The 19,333-nt window shown below is 38.9% G+C and overlaps 1 protein-coding gene and 1 non-coding gene across 2 annotated transcripts; one reads left to right on the top strand and one right to left on the bottom strand.

Annotated features, from left to right (window-relative positions):
- Positions 1-582: 582 nt before the first annotated feature.
- Positions 583-17,959, top strand: LOC127184547 (uncharacterized). Its single transcript, XM_051140874.1, has 6 exons — positions 583-640; positions 1,173-1,341; positions 11,914-12,161; positions 13,437-13,576; positions 17,296-17,453; positions 17,926-17,959. Exons 1-6 carry the CDS (start codon positions 583-585, stop codon positions 17,957-17,959), a joined length of 807 nt encoding a protein of 268 aa, XP_050996831.1.
- LOC127186089 (small nucleolar RNA SNORA17) lies at positions 9,841-9,969 on the bottom strand. Its single transcript, XR_007830327.1, has one exon. It is a non-coding gene; the product is annotated as a small nucleolar RNA SNORA17 (small nucleolar RNA).
- Positions 17,960-19,333: the final 1,374 nt, after the last annotated feature.

The following is a 19,333-nucleotide window of genomic DNA, read 5'->3' as shown; positions in this document are numbered from 1 at the left end:
ACTTTCTAAAAATCATAAGACAGCCACAGACATTTGGGGGAGAAAATTAGGTTTCTTACTCACCCTGGTTTGGCTAGAATATGAATAAAGCCATTTTTTCTTTACCAATTTGTGTTTCATAATTTTTAAAAAGACAGTGAAACCAAGATGGCAGATTATGTACCTAAACACCTGGCAACAATATACAAATCGCCATAAAAATATGAAAGAAAGAAGTGAAGTCTACCTTTGGAAATACATGCTTATTCAATGAAGAACTGAAGCTGAGCTACACAAAGATATCAATAGTACCACAATCACTCATTCTAGGTAGCAGAGAAATGAGCATCTCACAATAGGCTGGGGCAAATATCAGCTCTTCTCTGAAATCTGAGAAACAGATTTTAGAAATAAAATAATGCTTAACTTTAAATGATGTTGCTGTCTCCAATTCCCTATCTTAAGCAGCCCTAAGGAAGAATCTCACAGTAGGCGTTATGATGTCAGACATTCTATAACCTCTGAACTTTTGTCTCTAGACTACTAGAAGAGCTGCTGTTGCCTTGGGATTTCCACAACACACCTCTTGCCAGTTGAGCCAGAATGAAGCCTCTACTTTGGCTTTCCCGTGTTTTGTGTTTTGTTTGTTTCTGTTGTGCTCGTAAGTCACAGATACCTGGGCATCCTTATGTATTCTTTCCCTTCTATGTCCAAAGACTATTCTCCTGCTGTTCTCATCCATATTTTGCTTATCCCTCTCTGAATTAGTCCCACCTCCTCCTTCTCCACCTCCTCTCATTCTCTTCTGCCTCTTCTACATTTACATATCCTCTTCCCTTCCTTTTACTTCCTTCTCACCTCTCCCACAACTTTCTGCCCCACCTGTTTAAGTTCTCTGCATCAGATGGGACACCTTTCCCTAGCTTTCCTTGCACAAACCTTATTTATATTTAGTTTAAATGCTCAGAGAAGAAGAGACGTAGCATCGGGTTGTAGTCATGCTGGAAATGTAACACATATCTACTCACAAGAAATCACACACGTGAAGGAAGTTAGGCCACACTGAATATGCAACAGAAACTTTCTAGCTGAATTTGAGTAGATTAACTAAAAAAATCAGAAAGATCATCAGCACTGGAAATGTTTTTAATGTTATATTCATCCATCCCTATTCCTATCATACCCCTTTCCAGTGCCCAAACTGCAGGAACGGAGTCTGAGTTCAAGTTCATTGTTTGGAAACCTGCCACCAGTGGACAGCAACATGGACACACCATGGCTGGCATCTATGCCTGGAAATTGCCAGGGTATCGTCCTGACTCCATGGCTGATTCTTTCTACAGCTAGCTGTCTAAAGAAATCGTGAGTAGGGGGAAATGTTTTTGGGTCTTGGATATGGTTAAATGAATTTTTGTTTTTGGGACTCCTTTTTGGAATTATTCCAGGGAAACTTGATGAAGATGATGCTGATAAGAATCACTTTCTGATACTCAGTTCATGTAATGGGCTTGTTACTATTATATTTTTCCATTTCTTTCTCCCTCATTCATCCTATTCAAAATTAATTGGCTCTGCAACATTGTCATGCTCAAAACTAAGTTCTGAGGAATGATAGATGAAATATATAATATCTAGGGCAGGAGAGATCGATCAGTGGTTAAAATGTGCCTGTAAACAAGCCTTATGACCTGAGTTTGATTTCTGGAAAGAGAATGAACTCCTGAAAGTTGTCCTCTGAGTGCCACGCACTTGTTGTGGCATTTGTATACATAAACATACAACAAAAAATTAATTAATAACATGAAATAAAAATTTCAAAAAAGGAGTTCAGATGTTTTTACGTTTAGATAGATGTCTTAAGTTGATAAAGATGAGATATGACAGATAATGGTTTACATTCAGAAATTTAGATGCACCAAGATAGGAAAGATATTTTCTTCAAGGTTGCCAAATAAAATAGCCAAAGCAATATGAATGTAACATTTACATAATTCCTGATTGTTTCATGGTCTTCTTGCTATAGGTAGTTTATTATATATGTGTGTAATAATATAAATGTATATGTAAAAATTTAATAATTAAAAAAAAAAAAAAGAAGCTGGGGAAAGAGGAGGGAAGCCCCTGGGCTGGAGAACTTTAAGTTTAGGAGGCATGGTTAGAAGATCTGAGAGGAGCAATAGGTACTGAGAAATCCTGGAGGCCAGCATGCACTTTGGTATGCTAATAGGCAGCACAGTGAGCCTTTTGTCCTGATTTTTTTTTTTGAGACGTGACAAGTGGTCCAAGATCTCCCACTCTCTGCACATTGTCCTTTATATTAGTTCCAATCTATTGAAAAAGGAAGCTTCTCTAAAAATGACTGAGCAAGACATTAACCTATGAGTATAGCCAAATTTTGCTAGGAGTCATTTCAATGCTGTTTCATTAGCAGAACAACAGTATTTGGTTTTCCCCTAGGTCCATGGGCTATCCAGTCTCAGGTTCTTGGCCACCTAAACAGTATCAGATGTGGATTCTATCTCATGGACTAGACCTTAAATCCAATCAGATAGTGGTTGGCTATTCCCACAACATTTGTGACACTATTTCATCAACAAGCCATGGAGATAGCTCACCATTGTAGATCAAAGGGTTTGTATCTGGGTTAGTGGTTATCTTTTTCCTCTAGGGGTCTACATAGTACCTTCCAGTATCATGAACACTAGTCAGTAGGGGGTGAAGGCTTTCCTTAAGCTCCAGTTCAACTTCTCTATGTTCACTGAGATATATTATCTTCAGCAATAGGACTTTACTATCAGTTTGTGGCAAACAAAAGCCTTAGTAATAGCCTCAGTTGTTTGGGGATGTCCATGAGGTTGCCTTTGGCTAACATCTCAATTATAAGTAACCTATTTATGGCACTGGAAGTTTCTCTTGGTAGCAAAAGATGTTTAGCTGGGACATTGTCTCCTTATTACTTGGTAACACCATTTAGATTTCTTTCATATATGTGTATATTTTAAGAAGCTTCTGCTCTAGTAGGTTTCCACAATCCCTCAAATGGCTCTTAGTGTTAGCTTTCTCTCCCTATATTATCTCCATCACCCATCTTTTCCCTCCCCCTCCCCATTTAATCATCCTGTTCCAGTATCTCCCCCCATCCTCTGTCTCTACATAACTATGCTATTTTTCCTTCCTTGGAAGAACCTCCCCTCCCCTCTGGTTGCTTACTCTATACTGAACCTTTGTGGGTACATGAATTAGAGTATGCCTATTGAATGCTTAAAAGCTGATGTCCACATATAAGTGAATACATACAATATTTATCTTATTGAGTCTGAATTACCTCACTAAGGTTGATTTTTTTCCTAGTTTCAACCTTTTGCCTGTAAATTTTATGATCTTTTTCCTAAACATCTGAATAATTCATTATATCCACAGTTTCATTATCCATTCATCTTGGCCATTTAAAAATTCTGGCTGTTATAAGCAGAGCAGCAATGAGTTGAGCAAATGCCTCTGTGGTAGAATGAAGTGTCCTTTGGGTATATGATCCAAGGGCAGTTTAGCTGGATCATGAGGTAGATCAATTCCCACATCCCTGAGGAGCTGCCACACTGGTTTCCATAGCGGGTGTACAATTTTTCACCCCCACCAACAATGGATGAGTGTTCCCCTTTGGTCACATCATGGTTAGTATGAACTGCCTTTTGTGTTTTTGGTTTTAGCTATTCTGATAGGTGTAACATGGAATTTCAAAGTCGTTTTGATTCCCATTTCCCTGATAGCTAAGGATATTGAATATATCTTTAAGTGTTTCTCAGCCATTAGAGATTTGTCTGTTGGGAATTCTGTTTCGATTCATACCCATTTTTCCTTCCTTCCTTCCTTCCTTCCTTTCTTTCTTTTTTTTTTTTTTTTTTTTTTTTTTTTTTTTTTTTTTTTGGTTTTTCGAGACAGGGTTTCTCTGTGTAGCCTTGGCCATCCTGGACTCACTTTGTAGACCAAGCTGGCCTCGAACTCACAGCGATCTGCCTGCCTCTGCCTCCTGAGTGCTGGGATTAAAGGCGTGCGCCACCACACCCGGCTTTCCTTTCTTTACTTAAATAATTTATTCAGATTATATCCCAATTGTTATCCCCTCATGTTTATCTTCCCATTCCCCCTCCCTCCCTCTTTCATTCTACTCCCCTCCCTTAGGTCTGTGACATAAGGGGACCTCCTCCCCGTACCATATAATCACAATCTATCATGTCTCACTCATACCCATTTTTAATTGGATTATTTGGCTTTTTGATAGCTAGTTTTCTGAGTCCTTTATATATGTTAGATCTTAACTCTCTATCAGAAGTGTTGTTGGCATGTATTTGTAATCTATTTTAATTGCGGTTCTTATATCTCTTTCTCCCTTCACCTCAATTCTCTCCAACCCCCCAACACCAAGGAAGAGAGAAAGTAGGTTAGTGGGGAGAAGGGGCATAGGTCTCTTAGCTACTTTCTGCTGGTTAGGGTCGTCAAGTTCCATGGGGCAAGTCCAATCTTTGTTTCAGGATATCTCCAACTTCTCATTAAATTGTAAGAACAACAACCAGGAGCAGCAGCCATCTTCTTCCTTAGAGGTCCCTACTCCTTCACCACCCCCTCCCTGGTCCCTCTCTGGGTTCTAGCATTTATTCCCTCTTATGAGTTCTCAGAATTATACTATCTGTAACTGGCACAAATCACACTCCTGCTAGAGATAATCATAGTTAATGGTTGTGGGCAAACTGAAGCAGCCCTATATCCCATGCCTGGGATTAAAACAAAAACATAATATAACTGAAGTTTTAAGGAAATCAAACCTCTCACTACAAAGTGTAATTGGTAAAAGTATTTTCCCATTCTGTAGGCTTCCATTTTCTCTGAATGACAGTGTCCTTTGCTTTGTGGAAGCTTTTCTGTTTCATGAGATTCCCATTTATTAATTGTCGATCTTAGTGCCTGTGATATTGGTGTTGTGTTCAGAAAGTCTTTTCATGTGCTAATGAGGTCCAGTCTGTTCCCCAATTTATCCTCTATCAAATTCAGGATATCTAGATTTATTTTGAGGTCCTTGATTCATTTAGAGTTGAGTTTTGTGCAGGGTGATAATTATGGACCTATTTGTATTCTTTAATGTATAAAATAATATCATTTACAAATAAAGATACTTTGACTTCTTCCTTTCCATTTTGTATACCCTTGATTTCCTTCAGTTGTATTATTGCTCTCACTAAGACTTTAAGTACTATATTGAGCAGACATGGACAGAGTGGACAACCCTTTCTTGTTCCTGATTTTAGTTTAGTGTAATTGTTTTGAGTTTCTCTCCATTTAATTTGATGTTGGCTATAGTCTTGCTGTATATAGCCTTTATTATGTTTAGGTATGTATCCTTCATATCGCTAGTCTCTCTAGGATTTTTATCATCAAGTTCTGTACTTAATGAGATGATCATGTGGTTTTTGTATTTCATCCTGTTTATATGGTGGGTTTCATTTATCAATTTATATATATTGATCTATCCCTAGATGTCTTGGATGAAGATGACTTGGTCATGGTGGATGATCTTTTTGATGTATGTGTTTTCATTCATTAATTTATTTAATCACTTTACAGCCTGATCATAGCCCCCTCTCTTCTTTCCTTTCAGTCTCACCCTCACAATCCTCCCCCATTCTCCATGTGTGTGTGTGTGTGTGTATTTTAAATTATGTTTCCAAGTACTTTATTGAGTATTTTTGTATCTATGTTTATAAGGGAAATTGGTGTGTAATTCTCTTTCTTTGCTGAGTCTTCATGCAGTCTGGGTATCAGGGTAACTGTGCTCTCATAAAAAGAATTAGGCAATGTTCTTTATGTCTCTTTCTGTGGAACAATTTGAGGAAAGTTGGCATTAATTCTACTTTGAAAGTTTCTTAGACTCCTGTACTGAATCCATATGGCCCTAGATTGTTTTGTTTTTGTTGTTGTTGTTTTGGTTGGGAGACTTTTAATTACTGATTCTATTTAACTAAGGGTTTTAGGTCTGTTTAAATTGATTATCTTTGATCAAATGGATTTTACTTTGCTTGGTTGTATGTATATTTCTTTAAATTTATTCATTTTTTTTCAGGTTTTCCAGTTTGGTGGAGCACAGTTTTTTAAAGTGTGTCCTTCAGATTCTCTAGATTTCCCCACTGTTTTTGTGATGTCCTCTTTCTGTCTCTAATTTAATGAATTTATATTTTCTCTCTTCTGGTTTTTATTAATTTGTCTAAAAGTTTATCATTGTTTTAGCTTTTTCTCAAGGAATAAACTCCACATTTAATTGAGTCTTTGTACTATTCTCTTTTGAATGATTGATTTCAGGCCTGGATTTGATTACTTCTTGTGGTCTATACCTTTTTGGTATATATCTTCTTTTTCTTCTAGTGCTTTCAGGTGTGTAATTAAGTTGCTAATATGAAGTCTCTAAAATTTTTTATGTAGGTACTTAGCTCTATGAGCTTGCCTTTTAGTACTGCCTTCATTGTGTCCACAGGTTTGAGCATGTATTTATTTTCATTCTCATTCATTTCTAAAAAGTTTTAAATTTCCTTCTTGATGTCCATCTTGACTCATTTGTTTTTCAATAGTGTTTTGTTTCAGTTTCCATGAGTTTGTGTACTTGCTGTTGTTTCTATAGTGGTATTCATCTTTAATTCATGATGGTCAGGTAGGATGCAGGGTACTATTTCAGTTTTCTCAAATCTGTTGAGACTTGCTTGTGCCCAAATGAGTGGTCCATTTTCAAGAAAGTTCTATGAGCTTCTGAGAAGAAGGTAGTTTATTCTGAGTATGTGTGAAATGTTCTGTAGATATCTGTTAGGTTCATTTGATTTATAATGTCAGTTATCTCCAGAATTTCTCTGTGTAGTTTTGTCTGAATGGGTGACCTGTCTATTGGTGAGAGTTGGGTATTGAAGTCACACACTATTCCTGTGTGAGAATCAATATGTGGTTTTAGGTAAAGCCATGTTTTCTTTTATAAGATTGGTTGTCCTTGTGTTTGGTGCATAAATGATTAGAATTACATTTTCTTGGTGGGGTTTTACCTTGGTAAGTATGTTGTGTCCTTCCCCATCTCTTCTGATTAGTTTTGGTTTGAAGTCTATTTTGCCATAAATTAAAATAACTACACTTGCCTGCTTCTTGGGCTCATTTTCTTGGAATATATTTTTCTATCCTTCTATCCTGAGGTGATGTCTATCCTAACTATTAAGCTGCATTGCCTTGATGCAGCAGAACGATGGATCCTGTTTTCTAATCCAATCTGTTGGTCTCAATTCTATTGAGGAATTGAAAGTATTGATCTTTGTTGTTATGGTGTAAGTTTTCTCCCCTTTTGTGTACTGTTCCAGGATTATTTATTCTTTGTGTTTTCTTGGTGTGGTTAACCTCTTTAGACTGATGTTTTCTTTCTAGCACATTTTGTATAGCTGGATTTGTAGACAGATACTGTTTAAATTTGATTTTATTATGGAATGGTTTTTTCTCCATCTCTTATGATTGATAGATTTTTCTAGGTGCAAAAATCTAGTGTAGAGTGTGTGGTCTCTTAAAGTTTGGAGAATATTGTTTCAGGCCCTTTTGGCTTTTAGATTCTCCATTGAGAGGTCAAGTCTTATTTTAATGGGCCTATCTTTTAAAGTTATATGTGTTTTTCCCTTGCAGCTTTTAACATTCTTTATTTTTCTGCACATTTAGTGCTTTGATTATTATGTACCATGGGGAATTTCATTTATCATCCTGTCTATTTGGTGTTCTGTACACTTTTAAAAATCTTTTATTGGTTCTTTGTCAATGTCACATCATGCACCCCAATCCCACTCATCTTCCCCTCCCTTCATGCCCACCCTCCACCCTTGCAACCTCCTCCCCCACAACAGAAAAAAACTCATTGTGGAAGTTGTAGTGTGTCACAGTGTGTCTCACAGTATACCCTTTTGTCCACACTTCTTTGCTTGCAAATGTTCATTGTTTCTGCTACTCTGTCAATACTGGAACCTCACTGGGATTCCTCTCAGATATCCTGTTGTGGCCCTGTGTCATGGAGGTTCTGTAGTTTTGGATCTGTAGGACCAGCCCCTACATTCACTCCAGCAGTTCATCAGTGGTGTAAATATTGCGGTGGACCAAGTCGAAGCCCTGGATTTGGGCTTGAGAGGTATTGAGAGATATCTGAGCTGGTCATCTCACTAGAAATCCTACTCTCACACCCTTGAGCTCAGTTCACCAGCAACTCTCACAACCAGGGCTAGCTCTACACTGTTTCCCTGTTTCCCTGTTGAGGTGTAGGGCTTGTTCTTCCAGATGTTGCAGGAGGTCAGAGACATGGCCAGTTCTCCCACTCTCATGAATCTGGAGCCAACTCTCCTGATGGCTAAAGGTGTAAGGGACAAGGGCTAAAGGTACTCATTCTTGACACCGGACAGCAGACAAGAGGCAGGGACAGCTGTCCTGTGCTAATACCCTGGGGCTGGCTCACCTGAAACCCCCACATCCAGGGACAGCTTTACTGTGCTGCCCAAGTGAGGTACAGGACCTGCTCTCCTAAGTGTTGGCAGTAGATGAGGGGCATGGACAGCTCTCTGGATCTGATGACCTTGGGGTCAGCTGTCCTTCCTGGCATAGGTGGCAAGGGGAAAGAGGGGAGTGCATCTCTGCCTTGCACAGCAGACAAATGGAGGGGCCAGTTTTCCTACATACTTAAATCCTCAAGGGTAGCTTTCCTGTCCCCACCCCCTTTTCCTGTCTCCTTGCCCCCCCACCTCCACCAGGGTCATCTCTACTGTATTGCTCAGGCAAGGTGCAAGACAAGCTCTCCCTAAGTGCTGCAGCTGCCTAGGGGCAGGGATAGCTCTCTTGTTTCCATGACCACAGGGATAGGTCTCCCAACTGCTGCAGGTAGTGAGGGCGAGGGTGGAGGAGGCTATCTCTTCCTCATCCATGCCAGCACATGGAAGACAAGTGGCAGGTCCAAGCTCTCCCATGTCATATCCTAGGGTCTGTCTAACCTACAACTCCTGCAATGTGTAGGCCCCAATATCCTGAGTACTAATCAGCTCTCCTGGTGTCTTCTGCCCCCCAGGGCTAGCTTTCCCACAATGCTCAGGTGAGAGGTGGGGCCAGTTCTTCACAACCCTCAGATGTCAACACGTCCCTGGATGGCAGGCCAAACCATGGGAATCCACATGGCCTTTGGTGGTAACAGACCCCTGCTGTTGCAGGACATGGATGCAGATATGGCTCCTGGTGGCATAACAGGCCAGGGCCTCACCATGGTCCCAGGTGGTATCACTGGCTACTCACATCAGGCTGTTTCTCACCACTCTGGAGTCTCCAGTTCTGCCTCTCTTCATTGTGGCCACATCCTTCTGTTTCTCTTTCTCTTCCATTTCTCTACTGCTTACTTGCTCCTCTTAGTGGTGCCCAGGGTCTCTGAGTGTCTGGGTCATCTCAGGAGTGTTCTCTGGAGTGCTATGCCCTGCTCATTCATGATGGCCTGGGCAGGGGCCATCTCAGGCATGGTCTGACCCACAGGCTTGTCCATAACTAAACTGATATTTATCTCAGGTAGCTCCCCATCTGGGCCCCATGGAGCTAGTTTGGTGGTTATCTCAGTCTTATTCCTCACTCTGGTCTACCTAAGTGGCCCCTTGTGAAAGTTGTCTGTCTCAGGCTCACTTGCCTGGGGCTTGTGGTACCAGATGGGGTTCTTTTAGCTTGCTCCCCTCCCTGAGAGTGCATCCAAGACTGCATGGTGCTGGATTGATGGTCATCCCAGGCCCCTGGCACTGGACTGGTGGTAGTCATCTCAAGCTTGCTTTTTTTTATTTAGGAAATGTTAGGCTATTAATCATTGAAATGTTCACATTATTGAAACACTGAGCATAGGCATACCCTCATTTTTCATTGCCACCCTGTATACTTCTTACACCTTGGTATATATGCCCTTTATCTTAGAGAATTTTTCTTCTATGATTTTGTTGAGAGTATTTTCTCTGCCTTTGACTGGAGTTTTTGACCTATTATTTGTAGGTTTGGTTTTTTCATAGTGCCCAGATTTCCTGGATGTTTTGTGTATGGAATTTTTAGATTTAACATTTTATTTGCTTGAGTTATCTGTTTATGTCATCTTGTCTTCAATGCCTGAGATTCTTTATTCCCTGTCTTGTATTCCATTGGTGAGGCTTACTTCTGAGGTTTTTGTTTTGACTTGCTAAGTTTTTCATTTCCAGTTTTATCTTAGTTTGGGTTTTCTTTAGTGATTCTATTCTACTTCCACTGTTTGTATTTTCACAGACTTCTCTAACCCTAATCCTAATCCCTAACCAGTTATTAATATCTTCTTTAAGGTCCTTGAATATATTTGTAATTGCTATTTTGAAGTCCTTGTCAAGTGCTTCAGCTATATTGCATTTCTCAGAGATGATCATAGTAAGGTTGTTACTGTGTTCTGATGGAGGAATATGGTCTTGGTTGTTAATGTTTGTGCTTTTGTGCTGGTGTCTAGGCATTGGAGGTTGGGATGATTGAAGTGATTCTAGGTGTTGATATCTGACCTTGTCTTTGTTGGGTGGATGTTCTATTCCTTGGTTTCTGTTTTCCTCTCTTGATTGTAGGGAATGTGTGGTGGCTGTGGGTTTCATGGTAGAGAGTGTTTCTACATGTCAGTTGATGGCAGAAAGGAGTAGAGGTTGGCTAAGAGGAAAGGCTTAAAGAGGCTTCAGGAAATAGGTAAGAGGATCCTATCTACACTGAGAGGCAGGATCCCTGAGGATTGCAGATGTGGTGGGAAGAGGAGATTTTGCAAGTTGCAGTAGGACAAAGAATAATCTGGAGAGTCAGGGGTGAATGGACATGGGAGACTTTGGGTCTGAACCGGGAGTTGTAGTGTGCAGTGAATAGAGTTGAGGTGGGAAAAGAGATACTTGTAAGCAAGTTATTACCAGGCTCAGGGTGAGAATGTAGAGATTATAAAGGAGGACAAGAAGGTTAGTGTGAATAACATACCTGAGTCTCTGCTAGGTTTGGCCACTGGGAGCCCTGGGTAGAACATGTTTTGAGGTATCAACGGTTAACATAAAGGAATGCAGATGGGATATAAGGGGGGTGGAAAGTGACCACAGAAAGGAGGAAATCTGTGTTTACATCAAGATTTGATGGAGTCCCCAGAGAATGGAAGTAGGGTAGGAGGACAGGCCCCTGCAAGCATGCAGCTACTGGGTTGGGGATGAGACTAGAGAGTTTTTAATGAACGCCAGGAAAGAGTGAAAATCACCTAGCCCAATCCAGGACCAGTGTGTCCACAGGGAGCTCCAAGTAAAAAGTTTTTCTAGGTGTCATTGGCTGATGGAAGGCTGCGTTTAAAGCAAGTTTGGTGGAGTCCCCAGGGATTGAAAGTAGGATGGGAGGAGAGGCACATGCAAGTGGTCTGTTGCAGGGTTAAGGATAAGACTGGAGACATTGAAGTGGAGGACAGAAGGGACAGTGGAAAATGCCTATACGAGTCTCAGACTATGGTGGACACAGGGGGTCCAAGGTAGAGGGTCTGGGCTTATGTTTCAACTTGGCGGATGTTAAATCTGAAATGGAGTTTGAATAGGCAGTTCTTCTCTTCTCAATTTATGAAATTCATTAAGATCCAAGTATACAAGGAAACCTTTTGAGAATCAAACAGTTGGTAGTGGAACAGTAGAAATGTAAAGGAACCAAAGGCCAATAGAAGGTCTTATATAGGCACTATGTAGCCTGTAATTAGGAAAGGCTATGATGTCAAATAAATGAAGAACTGGGTTGTTTCATAACTTTGATTTTGATTGATGCTACCAAATAATGTCTTTCATAAGATATTTTATGGATATTCCTTTATTATCAACAATTAGATTGTTGCACACTCTTCTCTTATCCTAGGAAACTGTCACCTCTGGACATTTCCGGAGTAAATGACCCAGAAAGCATTCCACATGGCCAAAAAGTCTGCCTCCATCCCAAGTTTGATCTCCAAGATGAAAATGATCCAGTGAAAGCAGATATTGGCTTCATCATTCTTGAGGCGCCTATCATCGGGGATGAGATACCGCTATCCCAGTCCACTAATGTAACTTTGAAGAGCTGTTCTAAGTGCCACTACAGAAGCTGTGGTGTGTATCAATATCAGAGTAAGTAAAAGGAGTCATGTGATGTTATTTTATGATTTTGGATCTAGTAATACGACTTATTTTTCGAGACAGAGTTTCTCTGTTGTAGCTCTGGCTGTCTTGGAATTTACTCTATAGACCAGGCTGGCCTTGAACTCACAGACATCCACTTGCCTCTTCCTCCCCGAGTGCTGGAACTAAAGGCATGTACCACCACTGCCCTGCTGTGACTCATTTTTAAAAGAATTTAAATCTCTAAAGTGGGGAGAATAATATAGAGGAAATAGTGGAGATATTTAAGTTCATATCACTTCAATCCATTGAAAGATAAACTGAAGTATAAGGAATGGAATATGCCAGATTTAAGTCTCAACTTGTTACAGAACTCATTTTATGCCCAGACATTTAAACTATTTCTTGTTGCTGTGATGAAAGATGTAACAGAGTTGATTTGAGACAGGATAGATTTATTTTGACTCATGCCTTCAGGAAGTTCTATATATGGCTGCTTGTTGCAGTGTACTGAGCAGAATACTATAGCAATTGGAGCATGTGCTGAAGGCTGCTCTTCACTTTTTGGTGGTCAAGAAGTAGAGAGAAAGGGAGAGTATAGGAAGGGGCAGGGACAAGATATTGGCCCAAGAGCATTTCCCCAGTTAACTATTTCTCCAAATAGGGTACACTTCATACCTTTAAGTATACCTCAATATTGCTATCATATTATATCCAGGAAGTGATTAATTTGTTGTTTTGTTCAGAGTAGCCATATGCTAGATGTTTGGAAATGCTATAAGACATGCCCAGAGGTGGACTTTACTTAGGTACTCCAAGGTGTTTCTAAGTCCAATCAAGTTGATAAGACTAATCATCATGTCAGGCAGTAGTGGTGCATGCCTTTAGTCCCATCACTAGGGAGGCAGAGGCAAGTGGATGTCTGTGAGTTCAAGGCCAGCCTGGTCTATAGAGGTGAGTTCTTTGAGTTTGAGGGCAGCCTGATCTACAGAGCAAGTTCAAGGACAGCCAGGGATACACATAGAGAAAGCCTGTCTTGAAAACAAAACAAAGCAAAAGACTAGCTATCACAGTATGTTAAGGAAGGTGTAAATAGTTCAGAAAGTACAAAGGAAGGATATATCTAAAGAAAAGAAAGGAAGGGGGAAAGGAAAGGAAGGGGAGGAAGGCAAAGAAAAGTGTTTTGGGAAGATTATGTGATTGAATTGAGAGTGGTGACAAACCAAAGTCAGAGATAGAATGCTTTGGGTTTCAGCATCATCCCTTATGTCTGTATGTCTTTAGGTAGCAAGAAGCTTGGAACCACCAGAGTAAAGAAGATAGATGTGCAGCTGCTAGATTTCTCAACATGCCACCACCAGTATTCCTATTTAGAGAAGACTGAGGGCTTGTGTATTCAGAGTCAACCACGGCAAGACTGCTGGGTAATCATACACCAGAGCAATATTAAGAACAGGAAGGAAACGTAAAAATGTAGAATTCTTTAAGTATGCAAGTAAAGGCTAATAGAACATAAGGAAGTTGGTGCCAGGCAAATATGTGAGTCTGGGAAGTTTCGTTGGATATTTGAGAGGTATATAGTTTACACAAGGAAGGCTTTAGTAACAAATGAGAGAAAAAAAAAGAATCAATGAATACACAAATGCATTCTGTCTTGGTTTCTAATGTTATTTTAACCTTTCTGTAGGGGTACTATAATTAATATAGTATAGCTCAAACTTAGCTGTGGAGAGGATTAAAAGGCACAGATGCAACCCAGTCCACCTATTCATGTAGAAAAACTACAGAAAATAAATCCCTATGCAAGAAAATTTTTAGATACTAACATATCTTGGACAATTTGAAATTACATGCACAAATAATATGGAAAGACTTCAAGGGAAGCATTAACTTGAACTGTGGAAATCATGTACTGAATTATTGAAGGTTATGACCAGCCTTGAGTTCTAAGTCTTGAGAGATGAGAAGTACTTAATTAAGCAAGAATGAACGGAACATTGTTCAAAACCATGTTTCAAAGTGAGATGAGGCAATAACACCTGCAAAGTTATAGAGTTAGAAGCTAGTGGAGGATAACTGCAAGGGATGAGATGAATACCAGTACTATTTCTGGAACCACATACTGAATATCGGGCCTCATGTTAGTTTCCAGAAACACTGCTGCAAAAGGACTTCAAGCAAGCACTGAGGGGACTGCTATTTATTTGGTGAGATAGAAAAAAACCCAGCTGAGACAAGTCCTTAGAATGATAGTCTGATAGTGGAGATAAAGGAGCCAAAGTGGTCACAAACATCAGAGGGATTACAGTAGTATGGAGGTGGTAGAAACATCATCCATGGTCCCAGCACCCAAAGCTCACCTTCTTGTATAGAAGACAGAGAATAGTATAGCCCAGTAGGACAAATAAGTACAATAGATATCTGTACAGTGTGAAATTAGCTCTGAGAGTAAAAGGAAGGTTAATTTAAAATGCGTTAAAGTTTATATTTCAACTATTATTTAAAGATAAGTAGATATTTACCAAATAGGATAAGAAGTATAAAATGAAGTGATGGCATTCAGGCCAAATGGAGTAGAATCAGACAAGTCTGCAAAATGTACAAATATCTTGGATTTGGGGGAAAGAGCTATGGCAGAAGTGAGAGTCAAATAATCATGGGACAGATTATGAATGTGTTGTTACCTTATAACTTAAATATCCTATATGATTTAGGGGATGAGGAGACATGCAAAGATTTTGATAAGAGAAATGATGTGACAAAGTTTATATTCTGAAGTTTACTGGTAGTTGGTGTAAAAATGCCCTAAAAGGGAAGGACCATTGGAGAAATGTGAAATAACAATTTTTAAGATAGAATATTTATACACTCTTCATTCTTACATAGTTACCTTATTTGAACTAATGTAATGGCAGTGAGGATAGGGCAGTTCATGTTCTCATGAGTTTATATACTCTTGAGAGGTGATCAAGAATAAGTAAATAATAACAGAAGTGATATTAAATATTTTGAGTAAAATACACCAGGATAACAAACATAGAGCAGGGATTATTATAACTTTGAATTCTGTGTGCCATCTGAAAGAAATGGACTCTAAAAACAGTATTAGCCTAAAACACTTGCAACACAAGATAGAAGTAAGTTTTTGTCTATATAATCTCATTTAATACGATTAGATAAACCAGAAAAGGCATTTGTTAAAAAAATAAAACTGTTTGAATGGAATTATGGAAGAAATGATAAAGCAAGTCATTTGAATATCAGAGCAATGTTACAAGTATGGGATATAGGAAAAGTCAATGCAAAGATTTTTATGTGTAAATATGCCTAGAATATTTAAATAACAAAAAGGAGAAGCTAGGTGGCTATAGTATTCTAGTCAAGCCAACATCAGTAGGTGGCATCAAGGTGGTAACAAGGGTTTCAAAGGATTTTAAAAAATATTTTATTAATTTATTCATATTACATCTCAATTGTTGTCCCATCCCTTGTATCCTTCCATTCCTCCCTCCCTCCCGCTTTTCCCCTACTCCCCTCCCCTATGACTGTGACTGAGAGGTACCTCCTCCCCTGTATATGCTCATAGGGTATCAAGTCTCTTCTTGGTAGCCTGCTGTCCTTCCTCTGAGTGCCACCAGGCCTCCCTATCCAGGGGACGTGGTCAAATATGGGGCACCAGAGTTCCTGTGAAAGTCAGACTCCACTCTCCACTCAATGGTGGAGAATGTCCTGTCCATTGGCTAGATCTGGGTAGGGGTGTGAAATTTACTGCATGTATTGTCCTTGGCTGGTACCATAGTTTAAGCAGGACCCCTGGGCCCAGATCTGCCCATCATAATGCTCTTCTTGTAGGTTTCTAGGACCCTCTGGATCCTTCTATTTCCCCATTCTTCGATGCTTCTCTTACCTAAAGTCCCAATAGGATGTCCTCCCCTCTGTCCCACTTTCCTGGTAAGTGAAGACTTTCATGGGACACGCCCCTTGGGCTAATGTGCAGATATAAGTGAGTATATACCATTTGAGTCTTCCTGCTTCTGGGTTAACTCACTCATTACGATCATTTCTCGTTCAATCCATTTATCCACAAATTTCGGGATTTCCTTGTTTTTAATAGCTGAGTAGTATTCCATAGTGTAAATGTACCACAGTTTCTTTATCCATTCTTCCACTGAGGGACACTTAGGCTGTTTCCATGTTCTGGCTACTATGAATAAGGCTGCTATGAACATAGTTGAGCATATGTCCTTGTTGTGTGCTGGAGCATCTTCTGGGTATATTCCAAGGAGTGGAATAGCTGGGTCTTGAGGAAGCCCTATTCCCATTTTTTTTAGAAAGCGTCAGATAGATTTCCAAAGTGGCTGTACCAGTTTGCATTCCCACCAGTAATGAAGGAGTGCTCCTCTTTCTCCACATCTTCGCCATCAAAGGCCTTTTAAGTTATTATAACAACTACTCTTTTAACATTGTTAAGGCTTGAAAGCACTCACTGGACAGTTTTTTTTTAAGCAGATGGTCTTTCTTAGATTTTAAGTGGATACGTTTGGATGCTGTGTTTAGATCAGATGTGAGAAGAACATGAAATGTGCCTTTTCATAAAGACACTATATTTTCTAACAATAGACACTTCCCTAGATAAGACAATTATTTAATTTAATTATTAAATATTTTTTGGAAATGAAAATATCAGAATCACTATTTATTGATAGACTGGTAGCAGTGTGGAAGAAGGAGAGGCACTGAGAATGATTTAAAGTTTTAAAATTTTTTTTAATTTTTAAACTTGAACTTTTGAAGGGGTGGTGTGACTGTTACTAAGAAAATAAAGCAAGGGGGAGATTTTGTATGAACGTTGTTGATTCTTCTTGGTTTGAACATTAAGTTTGATGGAACTTTTAGAAACCCAATTCAATTCTGATAAAGTTGTTGATTGTAAGAGTTTGACAATTTAGAATTAGTACTAACAGTTTTTATATTCTCTTATCATATAATTCAACTGTATGTGCCCATGTCTTATATTGGTAATTTCAAGGAGCTGCTTGATGATGAATATTGTTTGCACTTTCCCCTCTTCCTCACATAGTGTATGGATTTTATGTACAGTAGACTGCATAAGTGACATATATTTCTTGGTTTCCTCATTCAGATACAGAAGGCCAGTCCTGTCCTATGTCTTCTAAAGAACCACTGGCAACTGTTGGGCCTCATACATAAGACTTCAAGGATATGTCTAAATCCCACAGTCATCATTAGAATAGCTCCTTACTTTACCTGGATGAAAGGATTCATCAAAGCATCTAAGAAGCTACTGAACCCTACTTCCTCCTTACACTGTAAGACATTGTATGGAAATGAGCATGTTCCCCAAATCAGATATGACCATAATAATGTCCCAACCCTGGCCTCTAGTAATTCCTCCTTGAGGATTTTGCAAGGGAACATAGGCATTTCTCCACAAACCAAACATATCCAAAATTTCCCAATGAACTTTAATTTTAGTAATGGGGATTCTTTAACTGAAAGTCATACATCGTTCCTTGATAAAACCCAGACCCCACAAACTGTCAGGATTTTAGCTGAGCAAGTGAAGGCATCGCCTATTGCCAGACTTCCAGAAAATTCTGGAAAGAATTTAATTGAGCATCATCAATATACCCCTCCACCTAATATAGGCAAATTAGGTACATCTCCACTATCTCAGCTTATTTCCAACACAGCTATGTCATATACTTCTACGGCTGATAGAGACAAATCGTGGGATAATACAGATGATAAGACTGAGTCTTTTGATCAAATTATGGCAAATATAATTAAACAATGGAGTCCATCTGTAGATGATGGATTGGAGCCTAAGAATTCCCATGAGGATAATACATTGGAAGATTCTTGGACAGAAAATTCTACTAATTTAGAAGCATTCAGGGATATTTTGAAGGTCTTGTCAAATGAATCTGAGAATCAACATACAACTAAGGACAACTTACCACCTTTATCTGAAAAAGAGGGACTCCAGGGACTAATTAACTCAGATGGGGCTATTAACAAAATAAATCTGTCCTTGGAGTCTCTACCAGTAAATAAAGCTTTTGATATGTCTCTTTTCGAAAGTAGTAAGAATCTGAAACCAAGTGCTACAATTGAGCTCTGGACTTCTTCCTATAATTTTAATGTTCTAAGTTCTCAAAAGCAACCAGTTGCTGATTCAGTAGGAAATCAGAATCCTCCTGCAATTGATGTCCAGGTTCTACCAATGGCCAACATAGGTATGCCCTCAACTCCTAAACTGGTTAGCTATGCACCTTTACCTAAAGATCTTGAGGCTAAAAACCCTTCATTCAAAAATCAGTACAGTGCAATGCCACTGCAGGCTTCATTTAGGCCTACAGTTGAAATTCAACCCTAACTAAAAGCTGAATCTGAGAGAGCTGAACACCCAGATCAATCTTAGCCTAAAATATCACTAATGTGAAGTAGATATAGCAGGAATTCTTGTCTGTATTGAAGCTCACATCTTTATTGAGTCAAATTATCTTTAGTCTCTTGGGACAACTTATAGCCTCATCTCATTTGAAATGTCATTTGTCCTAATGGAAAATTATATGAACACTTATCTCTTTTCAAAAAATTAAAATAAAAACAAATTAAAAGCAAATATTTTTCTTGTTAATTGGATCTTGTTTTGTGCTGGTTTTTTAAATTTTATTTTTAAGAGGATTAGTCTTTTTACATGTGGACCAGTTTGATGTTTTGAAGGCTTACATGTTGAAAAATTATTCCAAGATAACTGGAGTCACATAGTTTAAAAGCACCATACAAAAAGTTACCTGTGCTACATTTTTCCTAAATTGTAGAAATTTTGAAAAGCTATAGTTCAACATCATGATCAGAATATTAACATGGATACAACTAATCCATTTAATTAATAATTTTCATGTTTTATTTGTACCTATTTGCATATATGTTTGTTTTGAAAATTTCAACGCAAATAGATTCATATATACATTTTCATAGTATGAGATATAATAATTCTATTACCATAAAGGTTCCTAATGTTACCATTTTATAGTCACATCTCCTACCTTGTCACTAATCTTTAATATGCATTAATATGTTCTCCATCACAAAAATGTTATTTTGAAAATATAATTGGAATCATATTGTATATGATATTTTGTAAATGGCCT

The sequence above is a fragment of the Acomys russatus genome, chromosome X (assembly GCF_903995435.1).
Source record: "Acomys russatus chromosome X, mAcoRus1.1, whole genome shotgun sequence".
NCBI lineage: Eukaryota > Metazoa > Chordata > Mammalia > Rodentia > Muridae > Acomys > Acomys russatus.
Note: the sequence above shows the minus strand (reverse complement) of the source record. Positions and strands in the feature narration are given on the sequence as shown.

What these genes read in the sequence shown, in the direction of transcription:
- LOC127184547 (XM_051140874.1), top strand. Translation starts at nt 583, where the DNA reads ATGAAGCCTCTACTTTGGCTTTCCCGTGTTTTGTGTTTTGTTTGTTTC. An exon ending in TGGTGTGTATCAATATCAGA is followed by an intron (nt 12,162 to 13,436) that starts GTAAGTAAAAGG and finishes GTATGTCTTTAG; the next exon opens with GTAGCAAGAAGCTTGGAACC. An exon ending in AACCACGGCAAGACTGCTGG is followed by an intron (nt 13,577 to 17,295) that starts GTAATCATACAC and finishes TTCCTCATTCAG; the next exon opens with ATACAGAAGGCCAGTCCTGT.